The sequence below is a fragment of the Argopecten irradians genome, chromosome 13, assembly GCF_041381155.1.
Source record: "Argopecten irradians isolate NY chromosome 13, Ai_NY, whole genome shotgun sequence".
Lineage (NCBI taxonomy): Eukaryota > Metazoa > Mollusca > Bivalvia > Pectinida > Pectinidae > Argopecten > Argopecten irradians.
In genome coordinates this window covers 25,299,355-25,326,280 of record NC_091146.1, presented here as the reverse complement: position 1 = coordinate 25,326,280, position 26,926 = coordinate 25,299,355, and the positions used below count along the sequence as shown (strand labels likewise).

Below are 26,926 nucleotides of genomic sequence, written 5' to 3'. Positions count from 1 at the left end.
TTGAAAATACTGACTGTTATATCTAAATTTAAGGACATTCCAGTAGATAGTATTCAATAGAGAGAAATATACCGAAGAAATATTGAGCTGAAATAAAACATTAAACTCGGTAGTTGGAGTCGATACTGTAATAATGATTTATCACATATTTTTGCACCATTTTGGTTCGCCATCTTGAAATAAGTAATTATCGTAGATTATTTTCAAAATATACATAATATATCGTGGATTTTAATCCTTATAATTTAAAACCTTGCATTTGATATTCAACCTGCATGAACTTGTATTTTGTAAGATTGGGTAATTTTTAATAATTTTTTAGTTTTTGGAGCTATCTTGGTTTTATGTATGGATGCAAATACTAAATTTTACTTCTTCTACCAGTTTTAGAATACCAGAATAGTGTAAAATGAGATAAATAGGGTTTCAATTTTTGATTTTATGTGATTTCTGTACTAGTGGGCGACACCTGAAGGAATGTCGCAGATAAAATGAACAGACATGCGAAAGGAAGATAACTCTTGGGGTAATTTTATTATGTTCAGAAATAATATCACAGTTTGAAGAAAATTAAAACTGATTTAACAAGACCTTGAATAAAGGTCAAATTCATTCACTCAAAAAAAACTTAGCTCTTTATTTCAACATACAACATTCCCAAAATCAAGTCTGTCTTTTGACTTCAAGAAGTCAATTAAAATTTTAAGCCTATTTGACCCCTGTGACCTTGAATAAATATCACTTTGATGTTGAATAACAGTAGTGGAAAGTGCTTCATTACTGTATTGCACGCCATTGTTTTTTATATATACTGTAATTCATTTTGGTTAAAAATAAATAATTAACCTAACCCTACCTAAAACAATTTTCTCCATTCAAATCGACTCAAATGCACAATTTCTGATTTTCGTGATCTTTCTCAATAGTTAACTAACTGGTTTTTATAAATAAATGCAAACTATTTTGAAATTGAAAGATTTACCCGCTGTCAAACTTATTGTCTGCCTCGTAAACCGAATAGAAGCTGCAACACTAAAATTCAGAGTGAAAAATCCAAATGACATGACATCTACCAGGACCGATAACTCAAATTAGCTCGGGCTGATAGCTCTGGTTGCCAATAACAAATTATGACGTCATAACTTGATATCAGCAGCTATACAGCGCTAGTGTCCCATGGGCAAAAATGTTTCCTATCATAGACATTTTTTTTACAATTTTCCAATACTGAGACGTTTTAGAATTACTCTTACATATTCGTAATATTAACCTCAGCGTCTGTGTATGCTATTGATTGATATCGGACAAGAATTTACGCCATAGTAATGGTAACTAATGAAAGCAAACATGAAACTAGAGCAATCGTATGCCAATTGTATTGTTTTTATGTAACATATATTATTGTTAAATGTTCCTTTTAAACTTAATCGGCTGTAAAATGTAGCATATCAATGCAGATAATTAGAAATATATGTGCAAACATCGTATCAAGCAGTGCAAATCAAACGCGAAATCTGTATAATGTTACGACATCAAATTGTTTGATTTCCAATAATGTATAGCATCGTACACCATTATATCACTTGTTTTTTGGGCTACTAAATGATGAGCAGCATTACCTTCTATACGTACTGTGATTTAGATAATGTATTTTCTTAGAAACTAGAACATCAATACAATTGTGGTTTATGTGATTTAAAATAATATCGCAAAACGTGTGATTGAATGCCAAATTTACAATCAGATATTAATATGAGCCATATGTGTCTGATAAAATGCATCTGAAGGGGCTAAAATATACACATCGATGTATAGATATTATGATGATTCTATGTCTTTTTACGTAATCGTGCACTCGCAAACGATTGTGACTTAAACATGCTCTAGTATGTGGGCATATCACATTAAAATTGATTCTTCACTTAAATATAAGAAAGCGGGTAAATATACATGTAATTCTCCGTTATACCGTATGGAATAACAAAAAGGCATACAATTAAATAAAAATAAAGTAGAAATAAAACCATCAATCCACTGGATATTGTTTTTTCTGGATATCTGAATGTTTCTGTGTTCGTGATTATTTCAAATGTCAAATGGTAATTTCAATACGACTCGTGTTTGTCTTTTGACATCTAGTAACCCAATGAAGATAAACTGGTGTTTCTTAAGATTAAAGAGCATAAACTGATAAAACGGTTTAGGTATTCAATATACATCGGCATATTAATATTTGTTTTTAAGATTCAAAGGTATTTTTCATATCATATCAGGAAAAAGACTTAATATTATAGTCTATTGATAGTCTATTGATAAAAAAAGATGTAACTAACATTATTTTAATAGCTTTATAACGTTTGTATAGCAATCCTGCTAATGTCATTGAAGTAAAACGATACAAGTGTAACTAAGAAAATGTCAATGATTTTCTAATGCTTGTACGTTTTCATTTTCCAATGTATTGTGTTTATGTCCCTGAATTAGACCAATTTTACCTATAGATATTCCTTAATAAACCGATCAAGACAACGAATAAGTATTACATATTTCCATCTAAATAAACGTATTTTTAAGAAGTAGTGTCACGATCTCTTTGTGTTCTTGTTTTGCTGCTGCCTTTACGGGAGTTCCCTAGAAATATATATATGTATGATTTACTGTCATTAAAAGAATAACAAAAAAATGCATTTTCTCATCTTATGTCGAGGAGACAATGGTCTATAAAACAATTTCGACAACTCTACTTGTTACTAGTACTTGCATTATTTTCTGATTTGTTTAAGAAAAAAAAAAGCGAGTTCAATGCAACTATTTTTTGTTCGGCGATATAAAGTAAGCTTATGAGCTTGAACTGGTATTTTTAAAGGTTAATTATAATAATAAACGGGTTAAAACGATAGAGCTGTAACTAACATGTTTTCAATACCTTGATAACATTTGCACTGTTTTCGTTTTAAAGAGGTAAAATAATTCTGCTTATGGCACTGAATTCGGCCAGATATGAAAATTACCTACTGAGAGTAACAAAACAAATAATTATTTTCCGACTAACATAATGAATAAGTCGTACACATGCACATCTATAGAAATATATTTAGACACTAACTTTATTTACGTCAGCTCCTTTCTCAATTACCATTGTCAAGATGTCTTTGTCTCCGTTCACAGCCGCTTCCTCCACGACATTTCCCTAGAAACGGACATGACATAATAAATGAAAATATGATTCACTGTCATGTAAATATCTTTTTTTAGAAACTAAAGCTCGTTGTGATATATGTCTCTAAATAAAAATATATTAAACAATATGACTGGCTCAAAATAGACACATCGAAGTATCTACGTTACGCTTGTTCTACAAATGTTGACGTAATCGTGCTCTAAAATGTGGTTATTTTACATTGAAATTGTTACTTCTGGTAAAACATACGAAGCGGATAACATATCGGTAAGTCCAGAAACCATTTTCCCTTGTATAAAATCTAGATTATCCACGTAGGTTGGGGGCCTCTAACCGCTGGAAACTTTTTTTTCGTGGTGGAAATAGTTTCTTATCTTTCATTTTTATTTGTTTATTTTTTTCAGTTTTTTTTTTATATTTGGTAATTATTCCATATTCACTAACTAACAAAGTTTTTTTATTAACTCCCCACAGACAGAGGGAGAGTAAACGATATTGGATGAAAGGTTTAGCATTATAACAAGTATATAATAGTATTTTTATTAGCTCTAGTAAAGTGAGAAAGAAAACGAAAGAGTATAAATAAGAAGAATACAATCCAATGGCAAAATGAAAATAAAAAATGCATTTTCTCAACTTATGTCGAGGAAAAGACTGAATACAATAGTCTGTTGATGTTTTTGATAGAAATAAAATACCTAACAAAGTTTTTACTTAGAAAAAAAAATTGTGAAAAAATATAAAAAACAATTTCGACAACTCTACTTTTGCACTATTTTCTGATTTTTTAAGAAAACAATTAGCGAGTTCAATGCAATTTGTTTTTGTTCGGCGATATACGGTAAGCTTATGAGCTTAAACTGGTGTTTTTAAAGGTTAATTATAATAATAAACGGGTTAAAACGATAGAGCTGTAACTAACATGTTTTCAAGAGCTTGATAACATTTGCACTGTTTTCGTTTTAAAGAGGTAAAGTAATTCCGCTAATGTCACTGAATTCGGCCAGATCTGAAAATACCTACTGAGAGTAACAAAACAAATAATTTATTTCCGATCAACATAATGAATAAGTCGTACACATATGCATCTATAGAAATATGTTTAGACACTAACTTTATTTACGTCAGCTCCTTTCTCAAGTACCAGTGTCAAGATGTCTTTGTCTCCTCTCCCAGCCGCTGCCTCCACGACATTTCCCTAGAAACGGACATGACATAATAAATGAAAAATATGATTCACTGTCATGTAAATATCTTTTTTTAGAAACTAAAGCTCGTTGTGATATACATTTGTATGCTTCTAAATAACAATATATCAAGCAATATGACTGGCTAAAAAAAGACACATCGAAGTATCTACGTTACGCTTGTTCTACAAATGTTGACGTAATCGTGCTCTAAAATGTGGTTATTTTACATTGAAATTGTTACTTCTGGTATAACATACGAAGCGGATAACATATCGGTAAATCCGGAAACCATTTTTCCTTGTATGAAATCTAGATTATCCACGTAGATTGGGGCCCTCTAACCGCTGGAAACTTTTTTTCGTGGTGGAAATAGTTTCTTATCCTTCATTTTTTATTTGTTTATTTTTTTCAGTTTTTATTTATATTTGGTAATTATTCCACATTCACTAACTAACACAGGTTTTTTATTAACTCCCACAGGCAGAGGGAGAGTAAACGATATTGGAAGAAAGGTTTAGCATTATAACAAGTATATAATAATATTTTTATTAGCTCTAGTAAAGTGAGAAAGAAAACGAAAGAGTATAAATGAGGAGAATACAATCCAATGCCAAAATGAAAATAAAAAAATGCATTTTCTCAACTTATGTCGAGGAAAAGACTGAATACAATAGTCTGTTGATGTTTTTGATAGAAATAAAAATACCTAACACATGTTTTACTTAGAAGAAAAAAGATTGTGAAAAGAATATAAAAACAATTTCGACAACTCTACTTTTGCACTATTTTCTGATTTTTTTTTTTTAAGAAAACAATTAGCGAGTTCAATGCAACTTGTTTTTGTTCGGCGATATACGGTAAGCTTATGAGAATAAACTGGTGTTTTTAAAGGTTAATTATAATAATAAACGTGTTAAAACGATAGATCTGTAACTAACATGTTTTCAATAGCTTGATAACATTTGTACTATTTTCGTTTTAAAGAGGTAAAGCAATTCGACTTATGGCACTGAATTCGGCCAATTCTGAAAATTACCTACTGAGAGTAACAAAACAAATAATTTATTTCCGATCAACATAATGAATAAGTCGTACAAATATGCATCTATAGAAATATGTTTAGACACTAACTTTATTTACGTCAGCTCCTTTCTCAAGTACCAGTGTCAAGATGTCTTTGTCTCCTCTCCTAGCCGCTGACTCCGCGACATTTCCCTAGAAATAAGGAAATGATAATAAATGAAAAATATGATTCACTCTCATGTAAATATCTTTTTTTTTAGAAACTAAAGCTCGTTTTGATATATATATTTATGTCTCAGAATAACAATATATCAAGCAATATGACTGGCTAAAAAAAGACACATCGAAGTATCTACGTTACGCTTGTTCTACAAATATTGACGTAATCGTGCTCTAACATGTGGTTATTTTTCATTAAAATTGTTACTTCTGGTATAACATACGAAACGGATAACATATCGGTTAATCCGGAGATCATTTTCCTTGTATAAAATCTAGATTATCCACTTAGGTTGGGCCTGTAACTGCTGGAAACTGTTTTTCGTGGTGGAAATAGTTTCTTATCCTTTATTTTTTATTGTTTATTTTTTTCCAGTTTTTATTTATATTTGGTAATTATTCCACATTCACTAACTAACAAAGTTTTTTATTAACTCCCCACAGGCAGAGGGAGAGTAAACGATATTGGATGAAAGTTTTAGCATTATAACAAATATATAATGATATTTTCATTAGCTCTAGTAAAGTGAGAAAGAAAACGAAAGAGTATAAATGAGGAGAATACAACCCAATGCCAAAATGAAAATAAAAAATGCATTTTCTCATCTTATGTCGAGGAAAAGACTGAATACAATAGTCTGTTGATGTTTTTGATAGAAATAAAATACCTAACACATTTTTACTTAGAAAAAAAAATGTGAAAAAATATAAAAACAATTTCGACAACTCTACTTTTGCACTATTTTCTGATTTTTTTAAGAAAACAATTAGCGAGTTCAATGCAACTTGTTTTTGTTCGGCGATATATAGTAAGTAGCTTATGAGCTTGAACTGGTGTTTTTTAAAGGTTAATTATAATAATAAATGGGTTAAAACGATAGAGCTGTAACTAACATGTTTTCAAGAGCTTGATAACATTTGCACTGTTTTCGTTTTAAAGAGGTAAAGTAATTCCGCTAATGTCACTGAATTCGGCCAGATCTGAAAATTACCTACTGAGAGTAACAAAACAAATAATTTATTTCCGATCAACATAATGAAAATAAATCGTACACATATGTACATCTATAGAAATATGTTTAGACACTAACTTTATTTACGTCAGCTCCTTTCTCAAGTAACAGTGTCAAGATGTCTTTGTCGTCCTCTCAACGCTGCCTCCACGACATTTCCCTAAAACGGACATGACATAATAAATGAAAAATATGATTCACTGTCATGTAAATATCTTTTTTTTTAGAAACTAAAGCTCGTTGTGATATACATTTGTATGTCTCTAAATAACAATATATCAAACAATGTGACTGGCTAAAATAGACACATCGAAGTATCTACGTTACGCTTGTTCTACAAATGTGACGTAATCGTGCTCTAACATGTGGTTATTTTACATTAAAATTGTTACTTCTGGTATAACATACGAAGCGGATAACATATCGGTAAATCTGGCAACGTTTTTCCTTGTATGAAATCTAGATTATCCACGTAGATTGGGGCCTCTAACCGCTGGAAACTTTTTTTTCGTGGTGGAAATAGTTTCTTATCCTTCATTTTTTATTGTTTATTTTTTTCAGTTTTATATTTATATTTGGTAATTATTCCATATTCACTAACTAACACAGTTTTTTTTTAACTCCCACAGACAGAGGGAGAGAAAACGATATTGGAAGAAAGGTTTAGCATTATAAAAAAGTATATAATAGTATTTTTGTATTAGCTCTAGTAAAGTGAGAAAGAAAACGAAAGAGTATAAATAAGGAGAATACAATCCAATGCCAAAATGAAAATAAAAAAAATGCATTTTCTCATTTTATGTCGAGGAAAAGACTGAATACAATAGTCTGTTGATGTTTTTGATAGAAATAAAATTCCTAACACATGTTTTAATTAGAAAAAAAAATGTGAAAAAATATAAAAACAATTTCGACAACTCTACTTTTGCACTATTTTCTGATTTTTTTTAAGAAAACAATTAGCGAGTTCAATGCAACTTGTTTTTGTTCGGCGATATAAAGTAAGCTTATGAGCTTGAACTATGTTTTTAAAGGTTAATTATAATAATAAACGGGTTAAAACGATAGAGCTGTAACTAACATGTTTTCAATAGCTTGATAACATTTGCACTGTTTTCGTTTTAAAGAGGTAAAGTAATTCTGCTTATGGCACTGAATTCGGCCAGATCTGAAAATTACCTACATGAGAGTAACAAAACAAATAATTTATTTCCGGTCAACATAATGAATAAGTCGTACATATGTATCTATAGAAATATGTTTAGACACTAACTTTATTTACGTCAGCTCCTTTCTCAAGTAACAGTGTCAAGATGTCTTTGTTCTTCCTCCGACACCGCTGCCTCCACGACATTTCCCTAGAAACGGACATGACATAATAAATGAAAAATATGATTCACTGTCATGTAAATATCTTTTTTTTTAGAAACTAAAGCTCGTTGTGATATACATTTGTATGTCTCTAAATAACAATATATCAAAAAATGCGACTGGGTTAAAATAGACACATCGAAGTATCTACGTCACGCTTGTTCTACAAATGCTGACGTAATCGTGCTCTAACATGTGGTTATTTTAACATTAAAATTGCTACTTCTGGTATAACATACGAAGCGGATAACATATCGGTAAATCCGGAGACCATTTTTCCTTGTATGAAATTTAGATTATCCACGTAGATTGGGGGCCGTCTAACGCTGGAAACTTTTTTTCGTGGTGGAAATAGTTTCTTATCCTTCATTTTTTATTGTTTATTTTTTTTCAGTTTTTATTTATATTTGGTAATTATTATTTCACTAACTAACACCAGTTTTTTATTAACTCCCACAGGCAGAGGGAGAGTAAACGATATTGGATGAAAGGTTTAGCATTATAAAAAGTATGTAATAGTATTTGTATTAGCTCTAGTAAAGTGAGAAAGAAAACGAAAGAGTATAAATAAGAAGAATACAATCCAATGCCAAAATGAAAATAAAAAAATGCATTTTCTCAACTTATGTCGAGGAAAAGACTGAATACAATAGTCTGTTGATGTTTTTGATAGAAATAAAACACCTAACACATGTTTTAATTAGAAAAAAAATGTGAAAAAATATAAAAACAATTTCGACAACTCTACTTTTGCACTATTTTCTGATTTTTTAAAGAAAACAATTAGCGAGTTCAATGCAACTTGTTTTTGTTCGGCGATATACAGTAAGCTTATGAGCATAAACTGGTGTTTTTAAAGGTTAATTATAATAATAAACGGGTTAAAACGATAGAGCTGTAACTAACATGTTTTCAAAAGCTTGGTAACATTTGCACTGTTTTCGTTTTAAAGAGGTAAAGTAATTCCGCTAATGTCACTGAATTCGGCCAGATCTGAAAACTACCTACTGAGAGTAACAAAACAAATAATTTATTTCCGATCAACATAATGAATAAGTCGTACAGATATGCATCTATAGAAATATGTTTAGACACTAACTTTATTTACGTCAGCTCCTTTCTCAAGTACCAGTGTCAAGATGTCTTTGTCTCCTTTCCCAGCCGCTGCCTCCACGACATTTCCCTAAAAACGGACATGACATAATAAATGAAAAATATGATTCACTGTCATGTAAATATCTTTTTTTTAGAAACTAAAGCTCGTTGTGATATACATTTGTATGTCTCTAAATAACAATATAACAAACAATGCGACTGGGTTAAATAGACACATCGAAGTATCTACGTTACGCTTGTTCTACACATGTTGACGTAATCGTGCTCTAACATGTGGTTATTTAACATTAAAATTGTTACTTATGGTATAACATACGAAGCGGATAACATATCGGTAATTCTGGAGACTGTTTTTACTTGTATGAAATCTAGATTATCCACGTAGGTTGGGGGACTCTAACCGCTGGAAACTTTTTTTCGTGTTGGAAATTATTTCTTATCCTTCATTTTTTGTTGATTATTTTTTTTCAGTTTTTATTTATATTTGGTAATTTTTCCACAGGTTTTTTATTAACTCCCTACAGTCAGAGGGAGAGTAAACGATATTGGATGAAAGGTTTAGCATTATAACAAGTATATAATAATATTTTTATTATCTCTAGTAGAGTGAGAAAGAAAACGAAAGAGTATAAATAAGAATAATACAATCCAATGCCAAAATGAAAATAAAAAATGCATTTTCTCAACTTATGTCGAGGAAAAGACTGAATACAAAAGTCTGTTGATGTTTTTGATAGAAAAAAAACCCGCCTAACACATGTTTTAATTTGAAAAAAAAAAATTGTGAAAAAATATAAAAACAATTTCGACAACTCTACTTTTGCACTATTTTCTCTGATTTTTTAAGAAAACAATCAGCGAGTTCAATGCAATTTGTTTTTGTTCGGCGATATAAAGTAAGCTTATGAGCTTGAACTGGTGTTTTTAAAGGTTAATTATAATAATAAACGGGTTAAAACGATAGAGCTGTAACTAACATGTTTTCAATAGCTTGATAACATTTGTACTGTTTTCGTTTTAAAGAGGTAAAGTAATTCCGCTAATGTCACTGAATTCGGCCAGATCTGAAAATTACCTACTGAGAGTAACAAAACAAATAATTTATTTCCGATCAACATAATAAATAAGTCGTACACATATGTATCTATAGAAATATGTTTAGACACTAACTTTATTTACGTCAGCTCCTTTCTCAAGTACCAGTGTCAAGGTGTCTTTGTCTCCTCCCCAAGCTGCTGACTCCACGACATTTCCCTAGAAATAACATGACATAATAAATGAAAAATATGATTCACTGTCATGTAAATATCTTTTTTTTAGAAACTAAAGCTCGTTGTGATATATATTTGTATGTCTCTAAATAACAATATATCAAACAATGTGACTGGCTAAAATAGACATATCGAAGTATCTACGTACGATAGCTTGTTCTACAAATGTTGACGTAATCGTGCTCTAACATGTGGTTATTTTACATTAAAATTGTTACTTCTGGTATAACATACGAAACAGATAACATATCGGTAAATCCGGAGATCATTTTACCTTGTATAGAATCTAGATTATCCACGTAGGTTGGGGGCCTCTAACCGCTGGAAACTTTTTTTTCGTGGTGGAAATAGTTTCTTATCCTTCATTTTTTATTGTTTATTTTTTTCAGTTTTTATTTATATTTGGTAATTATTCCACATTCACTAACTAACACAGGTCTTTATTAACTCGCCACAGACAGAGGGAGAGGAAACGATATTGGATGAAAGGTTTAGCATTATAACAAGTATATAATAGTATTTTTATTAGCTCTAGTAAAGTGAGAAAGAAACGAAAGAGTATAAATCAGGAGAATACAACCCAATGCCAAAATGAAAATAAAAAATGCATTTTCTCATTTTATGTCGAGGAAAAGACTGAATACAATAGTCTGTTGATGTTTTTGATAGAAATGAAAATTCCAAACACATGTTTTACATAGAAGAAAAGAAATGTTGAAAATATAAAAGCAATTTCGACACGTAAACTTTTGCACTATTTTCTGATTTTTTAAGAAAACAAATAGCGAGTGCAATACAACTTGTTTTTGTTCGGCGATATACAGTAAGCTTATGAGAATAAACTGGTGTTTTTGAAAGGTCAATTATAATAATAAACGGGTTAAAACGATAGAGCTGTAACTAACATGTTTTCAATAGCTTGATAACATTTGTACTATTTTCGTTTAAAAGAGGTAAAGTAATTCCGCTAATGTCACTGAATTCGGCAAGATCTAAAAATTACATGTACCTACGGAGATTAACAAATAATTTATGTCCGATCAACATAATGAATATATCGTACACATGTGCATCTATAGAAATATGTTTAGACACTAACTTTATTTACGTCGGCTCCTTTCTCAAGTAACAGTGTCAAGATGTCTTTGCGTCCTTTCCAAGCCGCTTCCTCCACGACATTTCCCTAGAAACGGACATGACATAATAAATTAAAAATATGATTCACTGTCATGTAAATATCTTTTTTTAGAATCTAAAGCTGGTTGTGATATATATTTGTATGCTTCTAAAGAAAAATATATCAAGCAATGTGACTGGCTAAAAATAGACACATCGAAGTGTCTACGTTAGGCTTGTTCTACACATGTTGACGTAATCGTGCTCTAGCATCTTGTCATTTTACATTAAAATTGTTACTTCTTGTATAACATACGAAGCGGATAACATATCGGTAAATCCGGCAACCATTTTTCTTTGTATGGAATTAAGATTATCCATGTAGATTGGGGACCTGTAACCGCTGGAAACTTTTGTCCGTGGTGAAAATAGTTTCTCATCCTTCATTTTGTATTGTTTATTTTTTTCAGTTTTTATTTATATTTGGTAATTATTCCATATTCACTAACTAACACCAGTTTTTTTTATTAACTCTCCACAGGTAGAGGGAGAGAAAACGAGATTGGAAGAAAGGTTTAGCATTATAACAAGTATACAATAGTATTTTTATTAGCTCTAGTAAAGTGAGAAAGAAAACGAAAGAGTATAAATAAGAAGAATACAATCCAATGCCAAAATGAAAATAAAAAATGCATTTTCTCAACTTACGTCGAGGAAAAGACTGAATACAATAGTCTGTTGATGCTTTGATAGAAATAAAACACCTAACACATGTTTTAATTAGAAAAAAATGTGAACAAATATAAAAAGAATTTCGACAACTCTACTTTTGCACTATTTTCTGATTTTTAAAGAAAACAATTAGCGAGTTCAATGCAATTTGGTTTTTGTTCGGCGAGATAAAGTAAGCTGATGAGCTTGAACCGGTGTTTTTAAAGGTTAATTATAATAATAAACGGGTTAAAACGATAGAACTGTAACTAACATGTTTTCGATTGCTTGATAACATTTGCACTATTTTCGTTTTAAAGAGGTAAAGTAATTCTGCTTATGGCACTGAATTCGGCCAGATCTGAAAATTACCTACTGAGAGTAACAAAACAAATAATTTATTTCCGGTCAATATAATGAATAAGTCGTACATATGTGTATGTATAAAAATATGTTTAGACACTAACTTTATTTACGTCAGCTCCTTTTTCAAGTATTCAAAATAATGTTCATTTTCAAAGGCAAAACTAGCTGGCATGTTTGTAGACAATACAAACATGCCAGAAGATATGAAATATCAAACTGCAATATTTTATAAAAGCATAAAAATTGGCATTTTAGTAGCCAAAGACAATCAAAATAAAATTTAAAACGGGAGCCATTGAACAAAAAATACCTACTTCCGGTATTTTTTTTTTCAATATGGGCGTCATCATGGTAGTAAAAGGTGGAATGAAAACCAGATGTAAATATTTTGTTTTGGAGGATATATGCCTTCCATCAATGCATCAATCATCTTTTAAAACAATATCCCACAAAACAAAATATTTACATCTGGTTTTCATTCTACCTTTTACTGACCATGATGGCGCCCATATTGAAAAAAAACATACCGTCAGTAGGCATTTGTTGTTCAATGGCTCCCGTTTTAAATCTTATTTTGATTGTCTTTGGCTTCTCCGGGTATTGTCTACAAACATGCCAGCTAGTTTTGCCTTTGAAAATAAACGTTATTTTGAATAATACCGGAAGTAGGTACTTTTTTCTGTGACGCCTGGTTTTAAATCTAATTTTGATTGTCTTAGATGCTCACATGCCAATTGGTTATGTTTTTATGAAAACCTGCAGTCTGTCATATTATAACTTCTCCGTATATTATGTACGAAAATGCCAGCTACTAATTTTGCCTACAGAAACATCGAATAATCGAATAATATCGGAAGTAGGTACTATTGTGAATGGCTTTCGGCTTTTATCTTATTTTGATTGCCTTGGCTACTCACATCCCATTTTTTATGTTTTTATAAAAACGTGCAGCGTGTTATTTCGTTACTCCTCTAACTTTCGCCTACAAAAATGGCGGCCATATTAAAAAATACCGGAAGAAGATACTTTTTTCAATGGTTTACTGTTTAATTCCTTTTTTGGTTGTCTTAGCTACTGACATGCCAACTTTCATGCTTTTATCAAAAGGTGCAGCTTGTTATTTCACTAGTTTTCTTAGTTTCACCATGAAAATGCAGACCATCTTGAAAAATACCGGAAGTAGGCACTATTTGGGATGGCTCCTGCCCTTATTCTCTTTTAAATAGTCATAACTACTTGCATGCCAAGGTATATGCCTGTATCATAAAAATGAACGATTTTCCTATTTTTGACCATATGCCGCACTTCTAATAGTACAATTGTTCATTGAAGCAAAACGATATTAATTGATTTCCATAAAAGTCAAAAGAACAAGGACAGGGAATGTATGAAATGTATATAACTAGATTGTTTGGAGATTGAAACCAACAATCTACGGTAAATTAAACATCAGTATTAAATAGGTTCTTACATTATCTGCAGGCATGGGATATGACCAAATGAAAGAAACCATGGTAGGTAAAGATTCAACCCGATAAGTACCATGATATTTAAAGACTCGAATCTGAATCCTTCCATCAGTGATCATATATTGAAGTCAACTTCATGACAGTCGCTAAATTGTTTCATCTTAAAACAGGCTGTATAGAAATATCTTGCATGTCCTATATGTTTGACAGAATTAGCTGAAAATTGTCTTTATTTGAGCTGTTCGTGTGACCAAGCCAGAGGGGATCCTGTTTTTGTGACCAAATGATTGGTGATCATTTTTTGGTAGAATTAACCATAAGCGTTTTGTCATCAAAACACTTAATCACACATCCAATATTCACCTTCTTAATCATTAAAGCTGATACTTGATTAACCATCCCATTCATTCACCTAGTATGTTTTATATGTAAGATTACCATATGCAATTGAGAAATAACAAAATAGTTTCTGATTGAAATGAATACTTCAGCACAAAATCCACAATAAGTTTGGCCGACGACTACCTTGTTCTAGGTCTGATCCTCCCGAAAATTGTATCCGAGTAGAAAACATATTAGACCAAGTGTCAAATTGTATGTATGAAAGGTAACAACATTTTCCTCCGCAAATTGTTAGATTGAATTATCTTTACATAAGAAGAAAATAATTGGATAAAAACAACAAATTTGTACTTCACTGAATATCTAGGAATCGCAAAAGAAGAAAGTACTAAGAGCGCAGAAGCGACACCATAATGTATATGGATCCTGACCAGAACCAGCAGGGTTACCGGGCTCAGATTACAATCTTAGTCACTAATAAGAACAATTCGGAGTTGTTTCAAACGAATCAACGTGAATGAGACTTCAGATTCCATGTGTGAAACTGGAGAGTCCGGGAAACATGAAGGTGTCACATATGGATGTCGAATCAGAAACCTTAGAGTTATACAGAGGTACATAGAATATCTTCAATATTTGTAAATATCAGAATTCATAATTGTGATGCTATTCCTACAATAACATATCCATATATGGGTAATAGTTTCCATAGCAAACAGGAAGAAGATAATAAAAATACTATTTTAAGTGCCCTCACCCCCTTATATGCGAAAATGAGCAAATGTTGATAGCTGTCTTGAAAAGTGCATATATTTCGAAAATAAAACAGAATACCACTTGTCTTTTGATACTTTCTTTTCTACAGTCATAAGGTACTTGTATATGGGAGGAGACCTTTGCATCAGAAACTGAAGTAAACGGGATATTTCTAATACAATTTATTTCTAAGGTAGTATATCATACTAATAATTTACATGTAACTCGTACTAAATCAAAATCAAAATAAGCACTGCTTTCTAAGTCCGGCTCACTAAGCTTGCGATCTATCGATCAACAATTATTATTACAATCTGGCCGTCCGGCCACGCTTTTATTTTGCTTTTCGTTTGCGACATGAAACTTTGCATCTGGCTTCTTTTGGACATAAGGTTTCAGAAAAAAATCAACCCTAAAAATCACGGCTCCTGGCGGGCGCCATATTGATTTTCAAAATGGCAACCAAAAACCACCTTGTGCTACCCATATTTCACGTTCTATACCAGCTAAACTCAAGCTTAAAACGACTACACCCATATAAGCAATACTAAGGAACATTCTGGTAGTTTTAAACTTCATGTAGATGGAGCGCAATTTTGTACTTCAAGATTGCTACCAACTGTGCAAGCTATATCATTATGTAATATATCTTATTTTGGCAAATCTCAATTTAAGCAAATAAACAAATCGCAAATATAGCGAGAGTATCTATACTTTTGAAATGTTTGATACATAAATAGTTTGATTCTTAAATTATTATTGCCGCCATTTTAACATCGAAGATGGCTGTTTAAGTTGTTTCCGTATTTCATTCTGTATGTGATCGAGCAAAAAAAAAAAAAAAAAAAAAAAAAACAAAAAAAAAAACCCAAAAAACATCAAGTTAACACTCTTAAACATCTACACCCATATTATCAATCTGTATTATCATTAATACTTAGGATTATTCTGGTAGTGGTGAACTTCATGTAGAAAGGCCGCCATTTTGTATTCCAAGACGGCTGCCAAATGTATTACATGTACCTATATAGTATGTATATAATAATAATATATTAATTTGCTAAGCTGACTTTAAGCAAATAAAATATCTGTATATATGGTGGGTATTTATAGTTTGTAGCGTTTGATACACAGTGATTCGATTCTTATTTTAATTTCAAAATGGCCATTAATCTGAAATTCAATATGTCCGGCAGCATTATATAAAAGGTACATATATTAACCAAAACGTCTGATCATTTCTAAAACATTACTTTCAAACTTGGGTCTCAAATATTATTAACTTCTGTAAATATTACACTAAGCATTAATTTCTGAACCAATTGTAATGTAAACGTTGATTTCCACAACGCGAGTCGTTTATCACTCCCGATATCGTCCTTATAAACACACTGTGGTTGACCTTAACTACGGCTATTAGTAAATTTTTAACCATTTCATCCTTTTGGACAGTTAGCCGACCTTTAACTACATTGATTCCTTATCATTCATGATAATTATAGTCCTAGAATAAAATTTAACGATGACAATGTTTGTCATTCAGGTAAGAACATGTTCATATTAAGTTAGAAAAAAATCACAAATGAGTTTTATGTATACTTTATACCGTCTTCAAACACAAGTTGTGCCATAACCTTATCAAAGATAATGTGTAGACTTGAAAATGTCATTTGGAAGAAAGATAGGATGTCGGATAAACTGTAGAGAGCGGCAAGATTCTGATTCTAAACAACAAAATCCAATTGCCAGAGTAATAAGAATCTTAATGACGGCTAGCGAATATAACCGTTCGTTATAGCAAAAAGGCATTTACAGCTTCAACTGGATTATTATGACTTCACCTATTTAATGCATATGGATAATACCATATCACTATCCCTGACCACAAAAAGGGAATTGTCAGAAAATATATAAACGAAATCCATTTGAAAGGCATCCGAGAGATTCACCTATTAATCAGACCTACAAGCAGAAGTACCAAATTTAAGGATATTATTGTATAATCACGTTCATACCCAGGGAAATTCTTTCTCAATAGATTGTATGTGGATACAGTGGAAGATATTCCTTTTATTGTTGATAATCAGATAGAATATCAGGGAAATTGCTTCGATACAATCCTGAACGACTCATCAAGAGACATCACTTAAAGAGATTTTCTTCGTATGACATGGCCACTTATGGTACGTCTATCAATTTGACAGTAATGGCACTAGAATTAAACACAAACAAGTCTTTATGAAAATAGTAAGAATACCTTTATGTCAATGTTTTACAAATGTTAGCTGAACATCCGAGCAAGAACTGCCAATCCAATTACTAGCTTATGAGAAAACAATTGGCGAAGGCTAGACAGATGATAGTGCAGAAGGTATTCTACCATTTTCGCGCTTCGAGCTCCCCAGAATGCCGCCGAAGCGTGCCCGAAGTCAGAAGTACGCAAATTCTGTCCACAACGATTCCGTCAACCTTCTCTTCGGTGATAGTGTTAAATTAAGCACAAAGATAAAACGATATTCTAGCAGTGCAGCATATGCAAATTAATCAACCTAAAACCCATAGCCACCATCGGTAGAACATGCATATGGCATCGCGGCTTGCGGAAAAAATCACAGCGATAGAGAACAGGAGAACAGTAAGCCTTCAAAGAGAAAGTATGTATGGTCATTAAAACTAGATGCACACTCTGAAGATGATGTAGAGTATAAATAGGATTGGGAACCACATGTTCAGAAAACTAACTGGATATTGGTCATATGGAACCTTGTCGAAATTAGTTCTGGTTGATATCGGTATGTGACGAAAAAGTGGGATAGATAGTGCGCGCTACTGATTGTACTGCAGGAACTCTTGCGAGAACTACAATCCTACAAAGAAAGTATAGCGGTCGCCCTAAGAGGATGTAAATTGGCCTCTTGAAAGGTGAAGAGACAAAGAACCCGTAGCCACTAAATGGATGACAGACGTCTGTATGACCTGATGAAGGAATACATGCATACACATGATAAATAAGTTTAATTGTTTCCTCAGACACGATAGTCAAATGTGTCCAGATGTTCTCAGCTGGTCACATCAGACGTTGTTATGGATGAATTGACTGTTCAATATGAGTTAGGATTTGAAAGGGGGAATAAGACGTATAAAGAAAGATATCAATGGACTAGAATGCAGGAATGGGTGTTCATGTTTCCTGCATGCTCAACTTAAAAGCTATTTCCAATACTGGAAGTCAAGGGCAGCGACTAGAAATCACGATGAATGTACCGTCATAATAGAAAGAAGGCGCACGACTGTTTACAGTAGAAGTGATAAGGTATGAACTTGATGTTATCCGCAGATAAGCAGTAATTTGACCAATCGCAGTTGACTTGCGACTTTGAAGATTTTCCAGTTGAGGAGGCGACAAAACCCATAAAAGATGATCTACTGATGACGCCTGTAGAGTTGCAATACAGGGAATTATTCCAATAACAATCAAGTTATCTCATAGGTATTAACATTTCAAGAGTGTTAACTTCCTTGAATTTCAAAATGGCGGTCATTTTAAAATTCAAATTCAAATTATTTTTGTATCAAACTGTACAAAGGTATAAATACTCTCACTATGTAATATGCAGGTGTTTATTTCTTTAAAGCCAGCTTGACCAGTTTTATGTATTATATACAGATATAGATATAGCCGCATACGTCGGCGGCCATTTTGAAATACAACATAGTGGTCCTTCTTCATTAATGTGAACACTACAAGAATGTTCTTAATTATCAATAATATGGTTATAGACCTTTAAAGCTTGGGTCTAGCTTCTTAAGAAAGTGAGATATTGGGTAGTAGAAGGTGGTAATTGAAGGCCATTTTGAAAACCAATATGGCGGCCATCATGTGCCATGATTGTTTGGGGTCCATTTTTTCCTGAAACCATAAAACCTAAAGAAGCTATATGCAAAGTTTCATGCTTTCTTCAAACTTTGAACAACATGGTGTCCCGATTCTCAATGAGAACAATGATGATTACTCTGAGCATGAGCGGAAACCTAGTTTCCAGAAATCATGCGTTAAGTCCTTTGTCAGTGTAACGGGATATATCGGGAATCCTTTCTATGACGACAGGCAATTGGCCTTTCAAAAGATAACCTTATATATCGGCGAAGTAAACCATCAAAACGGTCAAGGAAATAAAGGCATATTGTTGGATCGAAAATGTCGATATTTGATCATCCAACTAAAATAGTGTTGCCATCTTTCATATCTTATCCATTTTATTTATAACGAAACCAACAAAAACTTTGACAATACACTACTATGTATTTGGGAACAGTACAGTGTTGTACAGTGTCGACGCACCATGTAAATAATGCGACGTCATCTGAACGTGTATGTAAAGCTTACATGAAACCACACTGTATCATCAACAGCATGTGCATGGTCAAAGGGATACGGTATATTACGTTAACAATATAACTTTGCTACACTTGTATTTGCATACACGTATATTACCAAACATAAATATTAGTAAATGGCATGTTTCCCAATCGCACGATCAGTCCAGTACTAAAACATTTGATAATGATGATCAGTATACATATTATATACAATCCAGCTTCTTCAAATTGCGCGTGACGTAGTCAATCTATCGAGGATTCAAGTTGAGTAACCTTTGGTTGAAATCACGGGTTTATACTGTTAACGCGTTAAAGGCTATACACTTTCCAAGCGTTAACATTTAACGCGTTAAACACTTTTTAAGTTGAACGCGTTTAACATAACATTTGTATTGTTAACGCGTTAAAGTTTTACAAAACTAAGCTAACCAATTAGAGACGTTGTTTCATGAGATCGTTTGATCAACAATTAGCAGAAGACCACCGATAATAAAATTTGCCATCTTGGTGGACATGTTATATGATTCTGACAAAACGTACTCTGAATTCAAATATATTTTATTGTTTGTTTATAGTGTATAGAAACCAGACATCATGTGTCAACGACAAATAATTAAGATTCTATATCAAAATCACGATATCTAAATGTATATACATAACATTAATTATACGCAAAGCTTTCCTTGAACCAACTTGAGCTACGAAAATTGTCCTAGTTGGTCCAAGTTTACTGAAACAATTAAAATGCGTTTCAAAATAACTTATTAAGTTTTTTCACCATTATCAGTCTCTATCTCATTTCACAATCTAATTTTTGTTTCAGAATCATTCGATTTTGGTTTCATCAGTACTTAAATAATTACAAGGCCAGTAAAGCATACAGAGACGAAAAGCGAAACCAAAACGCTCTTAACCACGTTTCTTACCACTGAACAATTTTCCAAAATCAATCAAATTGACTTTAGTGTAGCCAATTTCTTTTCTGCTGGAAAAGTAGTTTCATTTCGGGTGCACGGAGAAAATAATGCTAGAATGACGCATCGTTGGAAACCCATGAGCCATCGATATATTTTTTTCTATTAACTTTCTATTCACAAGCGAAAAGCAGTTCTCTGTGTGCTAACCTATCGACGTTTCTGATTGGTTGTCAAGCTTAACGCGTTAAATGTTAACATGATAAAATATTTATTGACGTGATAAAAAACACGTTAAATATCTTGTTTCTGACATGAACGGTATTTCATAATGTATTATCAATCCACCACAGACTGTAATTATTACAAGTTGCAATTTCAAACAAGCCTTTCAACATGCTGAAATGAGGTGCTTGTATGTGTTGACAAATCGTCAGAGACAGAGTTGGTTTATTTGATATACTTGCCACTAGTCCAAGATTTTGTCAGTTTATTAAACAATTCTCAAAAATATATATTAATAGTATGCATGATTTATCACCTACCAAGTTCGGGTCTGCACCTTTTTCCAACAAGTCCTTAACTCTTTGCTTGTCATTATCCCTGATAGCTACTAATAGTTCTCTGTTGGTCTGAGAAAACAAACAATTGCCATTAGATATATATTTCTTATTGATATTAATAGAATAGTTATATTTGTATTTGTGTATAAAGAAAATGTGTCGGATTCATTAACTTGATGTAGCGATATTTAAATCATTTTACTTATTCATCCACAGAACATATTCGCTACCCATATATTAACTAACAGCCTCACAATGACAATATACAAATAAAAAATAACTATTTCCATGGTGAGTAAGTTGTACATAGCTATTTGGGGTGTTCTCTGAACGCCAACATATTTATCAACAATAGGTAGGTGTTGTTTTAGGAAACAATAGGAAGGCAATTATATACAGTTTCATATAAGCTGTCTTTATTTTCACCTGTAAACTCACTAGAGATTTACCTGTATTTCAATCAGTATCATAGGTAACATTGGTGGGTTTTGGCAAATAATTCCTTCAATATATTCCTTACAATATATAATGTATTTTATGTAATGTAATATATATATGTAATGCTTAAAATTATTAATTAAAGATAATCAGTGCTTTAATATGCTAAGAAATAATAAGGAGCTATGTGTGGATTATTATAAGAACAATGCATTTTGGGTTCCAGGTGAATTTTTTTTTCACAAATCATATCTCAATTTTATCAGAAAAAACAGGTTTCTTGAACAGTGTATATTTTGATGTAACGGTATTCTGTATTGACATATGAGTTCTCCAGGTCTATATTCTTAGTCAACTTTCATTTCTTGTGGCCGTGCATACGGTATAGTTGATTTCTTTTATCGCATAGACGTACACCTTAAGTACATGTGGCTAGAAAATGAATGGAGAAAAACAATGTCATAAGAAAGTTTAAATTGATTATGTCGAAAATTTTGACATCTTGATTATAGTTTTCTAAACATTGGTAATATATATATATAAATGGTTTCTAATGCTCTTTATGTATTTTAGATACATTTTTTAGAAGCCACTTAATTATGTTAAAACACTAAATGAAATGAGATTAAAGATTATTACTGAAATTTTAATACACATTATATATGTTTATTTTTGTTTTGATATAATGTTGCAATACTGGCAAATTTATTTCAAGTCCATATGTTGTAGGTTTTGTAATTCTCAAAATGTTGCAAATTTTTAGTGCTCAGAATACCAAATTAACAACTTTCTTATTTCTTTTTCTGTTTTAAGATTACAGAACATACATACACCAATTTGTATCTAGTCACAATGTTTGACCGAAAATCAACCATAGGAAAAAAATTTATATGTCATTTCTAACATGCACAAAAATATATCATTTTACTGCGCTGTAAACGGACAACAGTTAAATATTGGGCGCTCTTTTGCTATAATGAAATACGTTTACATTATAATGTTATATCACGCTGATCTAGAAATACCATCTTAGGATAATTATATGATTGTGATAAATGATGCATACTTATGCAATTTTTAAAATATATTGTATGTTCTGTTAGCTTAACAAAATGTCAGTCAAGTACAATAAATAAATTTCTAAAGTTTGGAAATCATATATGACATAAATTCACTTACTCTTTCTCTTTTAAGCAGATGTTACATGTTCTATATTTATATATATATATATATATATATGTGTGTGTGTGTGTATAAGGTCACTTAAAAGACATATAGGGAAGACATTGTTGAAAAATATCACGTTTCAACGAACAGGCACAGAACTTATATTATTTCAAAATTTTAGTCGAATTGGTGTCACACGAAGTTGAAAGAAGATAATTTCTTTTTGGATTTTTTTCTTTGATATCTGAATGGGAAAGTTACTTCCATGTAATATAGGTTTCAAAGAATTTTGCTTGTTTTTAGTATAAATCTATTGAAAATCTAATGAGATTGATACCAGAAATTTTAGATATATCATGGAAATCTTAAAAATTCTTGAAATAAAATCATTGTGAATTTAATTTCATGCATAAATTCTGTTACATATTATATTTTTATATATATTATCAGAAACCTATATTATGTATATATGTTTCTGATATTAATTCTGAACACTTATTGAAATAAAAATTAATGTATGATAATCAATACGCATTTAGATAAGTACATTGGTTCAACACAGGTAACTCTTACCTAAAAAAATTACCTGTTGGCATTGGGACTCCTTTTAGGAAAAAGACTATAACCACTGTCACAACAAACTACCCTACAGGTAAATCCAAAATGTTGGCATTCAGAGATACACCCAGCTGTTTAATCACGAATAACCTAATATATCAGCATTTGATGCCTGTTTAAAACAAATGGATTATGAAATGCCTAGATTACACTACTGGTTGCTGATATGCTTCTTGAGAAGACCGGTTTGGTCCTTGTGAAATCCACTTGAAAAGAAAATACATGATTATATAGGTATACAGGGATGTATATAAAACATGACCAGTGGTATACAGGTGACACACAGGGAGGTATATCAAACATGACCAGTGGTATACAGGTAACACACAGGGAGGTATATCAAACATGACCAGTGGTATACAGGTGACACACAGGGAGGTATATCAAACATGACCAGTATTATACAGGTAACACACAGGGAGGTATATCAAACATGACCAGTGGTATACAGGTAACACACAGGGAGGTATATCAAACATGACCAGTAGTATACAGGTAACACACAGGGAGGTATATCAAACATGACCAGTGGTATACAGGTGACACACAGGGAGGTATATCAAACATGACCAGTGGTATACAGGTAACACACAGGGAGGTATATCAAACATGACCAGTGGTATACAGGTGACACACAGGAAGGTATATCAAACATGACCAGTGGTATACAGGTAACACACAGGGAGGTATATCAAACATGACCAGTGGTATACAGGTGACACACAGGGAGGTATATCAAACATGACCAGTGGTATACAGGTGACACACAGGGAGGTATATCAAACATGACCAGTGGTATACAGGTGACACACAGGGAGGTATATCCAAACATAATCAGTGGTATACAGGTAACACAAAGGGAGGTATATCAAACATGACCAGGGGTATACAGGTAACACACTGGGATGTACATCAAACATGATCAGAGGTATACAGGTGATACACAGGGAGGTATATCAAACATGACCAGTGGTATACAGGTAACACACAGGGAGGTATATCAAACATGATCAGTGGTATAGAAGTGACACACAGGGAGGTATATAAAACATGACCAGGGGTATACAGGTGACACACAAGGAGGTATATCAAACATAATCAGTGGTATACAGGTAACACACAGGGAGGTATATCAAACATAACCAGTAGTATACAGGTAACACACAGGGAGGTATATCAAACATGACCAGTGGTATACAGGTAACACACAGGGAGGTATATCAAACATGACCAGTGGTATACAGGTAACACACAGGGAGGTATATCAAAACATGATCAGTGGTATACAGGTAACACACAGGGAGGTATATCAAACATGACCAGTGGTATACAGGTAACACACAGGGAGGTATATCAAACATGACCAGTGGTATACAGGTAACACACAGGGAGGTATATCAAACATGACCAGTGGTATACAGGTAACACACAGGGAGGTATATCAAACATGACCAGTGGTATACAGGTAACACACAGGGAGGTATATCAAACATGACCAGTGGTATACAGGTGACACACAGGGAGGTATATCAAACATGACCAGTGGTATACAGGTGACACACTGGGAGGTATATCAAACATGACCAGTGGTATACAGGTGACACACAGGGAGGTATATCAAACATGATCAATGGTATGCAGGTGACACACAGGGAGGTATATCAAACATGACCAGTGGTATACAGGTGACACACAGGGAGGTATATCAAACATGACCAGTGGTATACAGGTGACACACAGGGAGGTATATCAAACATGACCAGTATTATACAGGTAACACACAGGGAGGTATATCAAACATGACCAGTGGTATACAGGTGACACACAGGGAGGTATATCAAACATGACCAGTGGTATACAGGTAACACACAGGGAGGTATATCAAACATGACCAGTGGTATACAGGTGACACACAGGGAGGTATATCAAACATGACCAGTGGTATACAGGTGACACACAGGGAGGTATATCAAACATGACCAGTGGTATACAGGTGACACACAGGGAGGTATATCAAACATGACCAGTGGTATACAGGTGACACACAGGGAGGTATATCAAACATGACCAGTGGTATACAGGTGACACACAGGGAGGTATATCAAACATGACCAGTGGTATACAGGTGACACACAGGGTGGTATATCAAACATGACCAGTGGTATACAGGTGACACACAGGGAGGTATATCAAACATGATCAGTGGTATACAGGTAACACACAGGGAGGTATATCAAACATGACCAGTGGTATACAGGTAACACACAGGGAGGTATATAAAACATGACCAGTGGTATACAGGTAACACACAGGGAGGTATATCAAACATGACCAGTGGTATACAGGTAACACACAGGGAGGTATATCAAACATGACCAGTGGTATACAGGTAACACACAGGGAGGTATATCAAACATGACCAGTGGTATACAGGTAACACACAGGGAGGTATATCAAACATGACCAGTGGTATACAGGTGACACACAGGGAGGTATATCAAACATGACCAGTGGTATACAGGTAACACACAGGGAGGTATATCAAACATGACCAGTGGTATACAGGTGACACACTGGGAGGTATATCAAATATGACCAGTAGTATACAGGTGATACACTGGGAGGTATATCAAACATGATCAATGGTATGCAGGTGACATACAGGGAGGTATATCAAACATGACCAGTGGTATACAGGTGATACACAGGGAGGTATATCAAACATGACCAGTGGTATACAGGTGACACACAGGGAGGTATATCAAACATGATCAATGGTATGCAGGTGACACACAGGGAGGTATATCAAACATGACCAGGGGTATGTAGGTGACACACAGGGTGGTATATCAAAGATGACCAGGGGTATACAGGTGACACACAGGGAAGTATATCAAACATGATCAGTGGTATACAGGTGACACACAGGGAGGTATATCAAACATGACCAGGGGTATACAGGTGACACACAGGGTGGTATATCAGACATGATCAATGGTATGCAGGTGACACACAGGGAGGTATATCAAACATGACCAGTGGTATACAGGTGACACACAGGGAGGTATATCAAACATGATCAATGGTATGCAGGTGACACACAGGGAGGTATATCAAACATGATCAGTGGTATACAGGTGACACACAGGGAGGTATATCAAACATGACCAGTGGTAAACAGGTGACACACGGGGAGGTTTATCAAACATGACCAGTGGTATACAGGTAACACACAGGGAGATATATCAAACATGATCTGTGGTATACAGGTGACACACAGGGTGGTATATCAAAGATGACCAAGGGTATACAGGTGACACACAGGGAGGTATATCAAACATGACCAGGAGTATGTAGGTGACACACAGGGTGGTATATCAAAGGTGACCAGGGGTATACAGGTGACACACAGGGAGGTATATCAAACATGATCAGTGGTATACAGGTGACACACAGGGAGGTATATCAAACATGACCAGTGGTATACAGGTGACACACGGGGAGGTTTATCAAACATGACCAGTGGTATACAGGTAACACACAGGGAGATATATCAAACATGACCAGGGGTATACAGGTGACACACGGGGAGGTATATCAAACATGACCAGGGGTATACAGGTGACACACAGGGAGGTATATCAAACATGATCAGTGGTATATAGGTGAGACACAGGGAGGTATATCAAACATTATTTCCAT

General features: G+C 33.2%; 1 protein-coding gene across 7 annotated transcripts in view; it reads right to left on the bottom strand.

Annotated features, from left to right (window-relative positions):
- Positions 1–26,926, bottom strand: part of LOC138306692 (uncharacterized) — a 154,418-nt gene that overhangs the window by 109,723 nt on the left and 17,769 nt on the right. For 4 of the 7 annotated variants that reach the window (XM_069247144.1, XM_069247146.1, XM_069247147.1 and 1 more), the window contains exons 8-9: positions 20,984–21,070; positions 11,484–11,567 (exon numbers count right to left, since the gene is read on the bottom strand). The exons of 2 other annotated variants lie outside the window; for them this stretch is intronic. In XM_069247144.1, the coding sequence (XP_069103245.1) occupies positions 11,484–11,567; positions 20,984–21,070 (171 nt within the window). The remainder of the gene's footprint in view (positions 1–11,483; positions 11,568–20,983; positions 21,071–26,926) is intronic. One more of the 7 variants, XM_069247149.1, reaches the window with a different exon arrangement.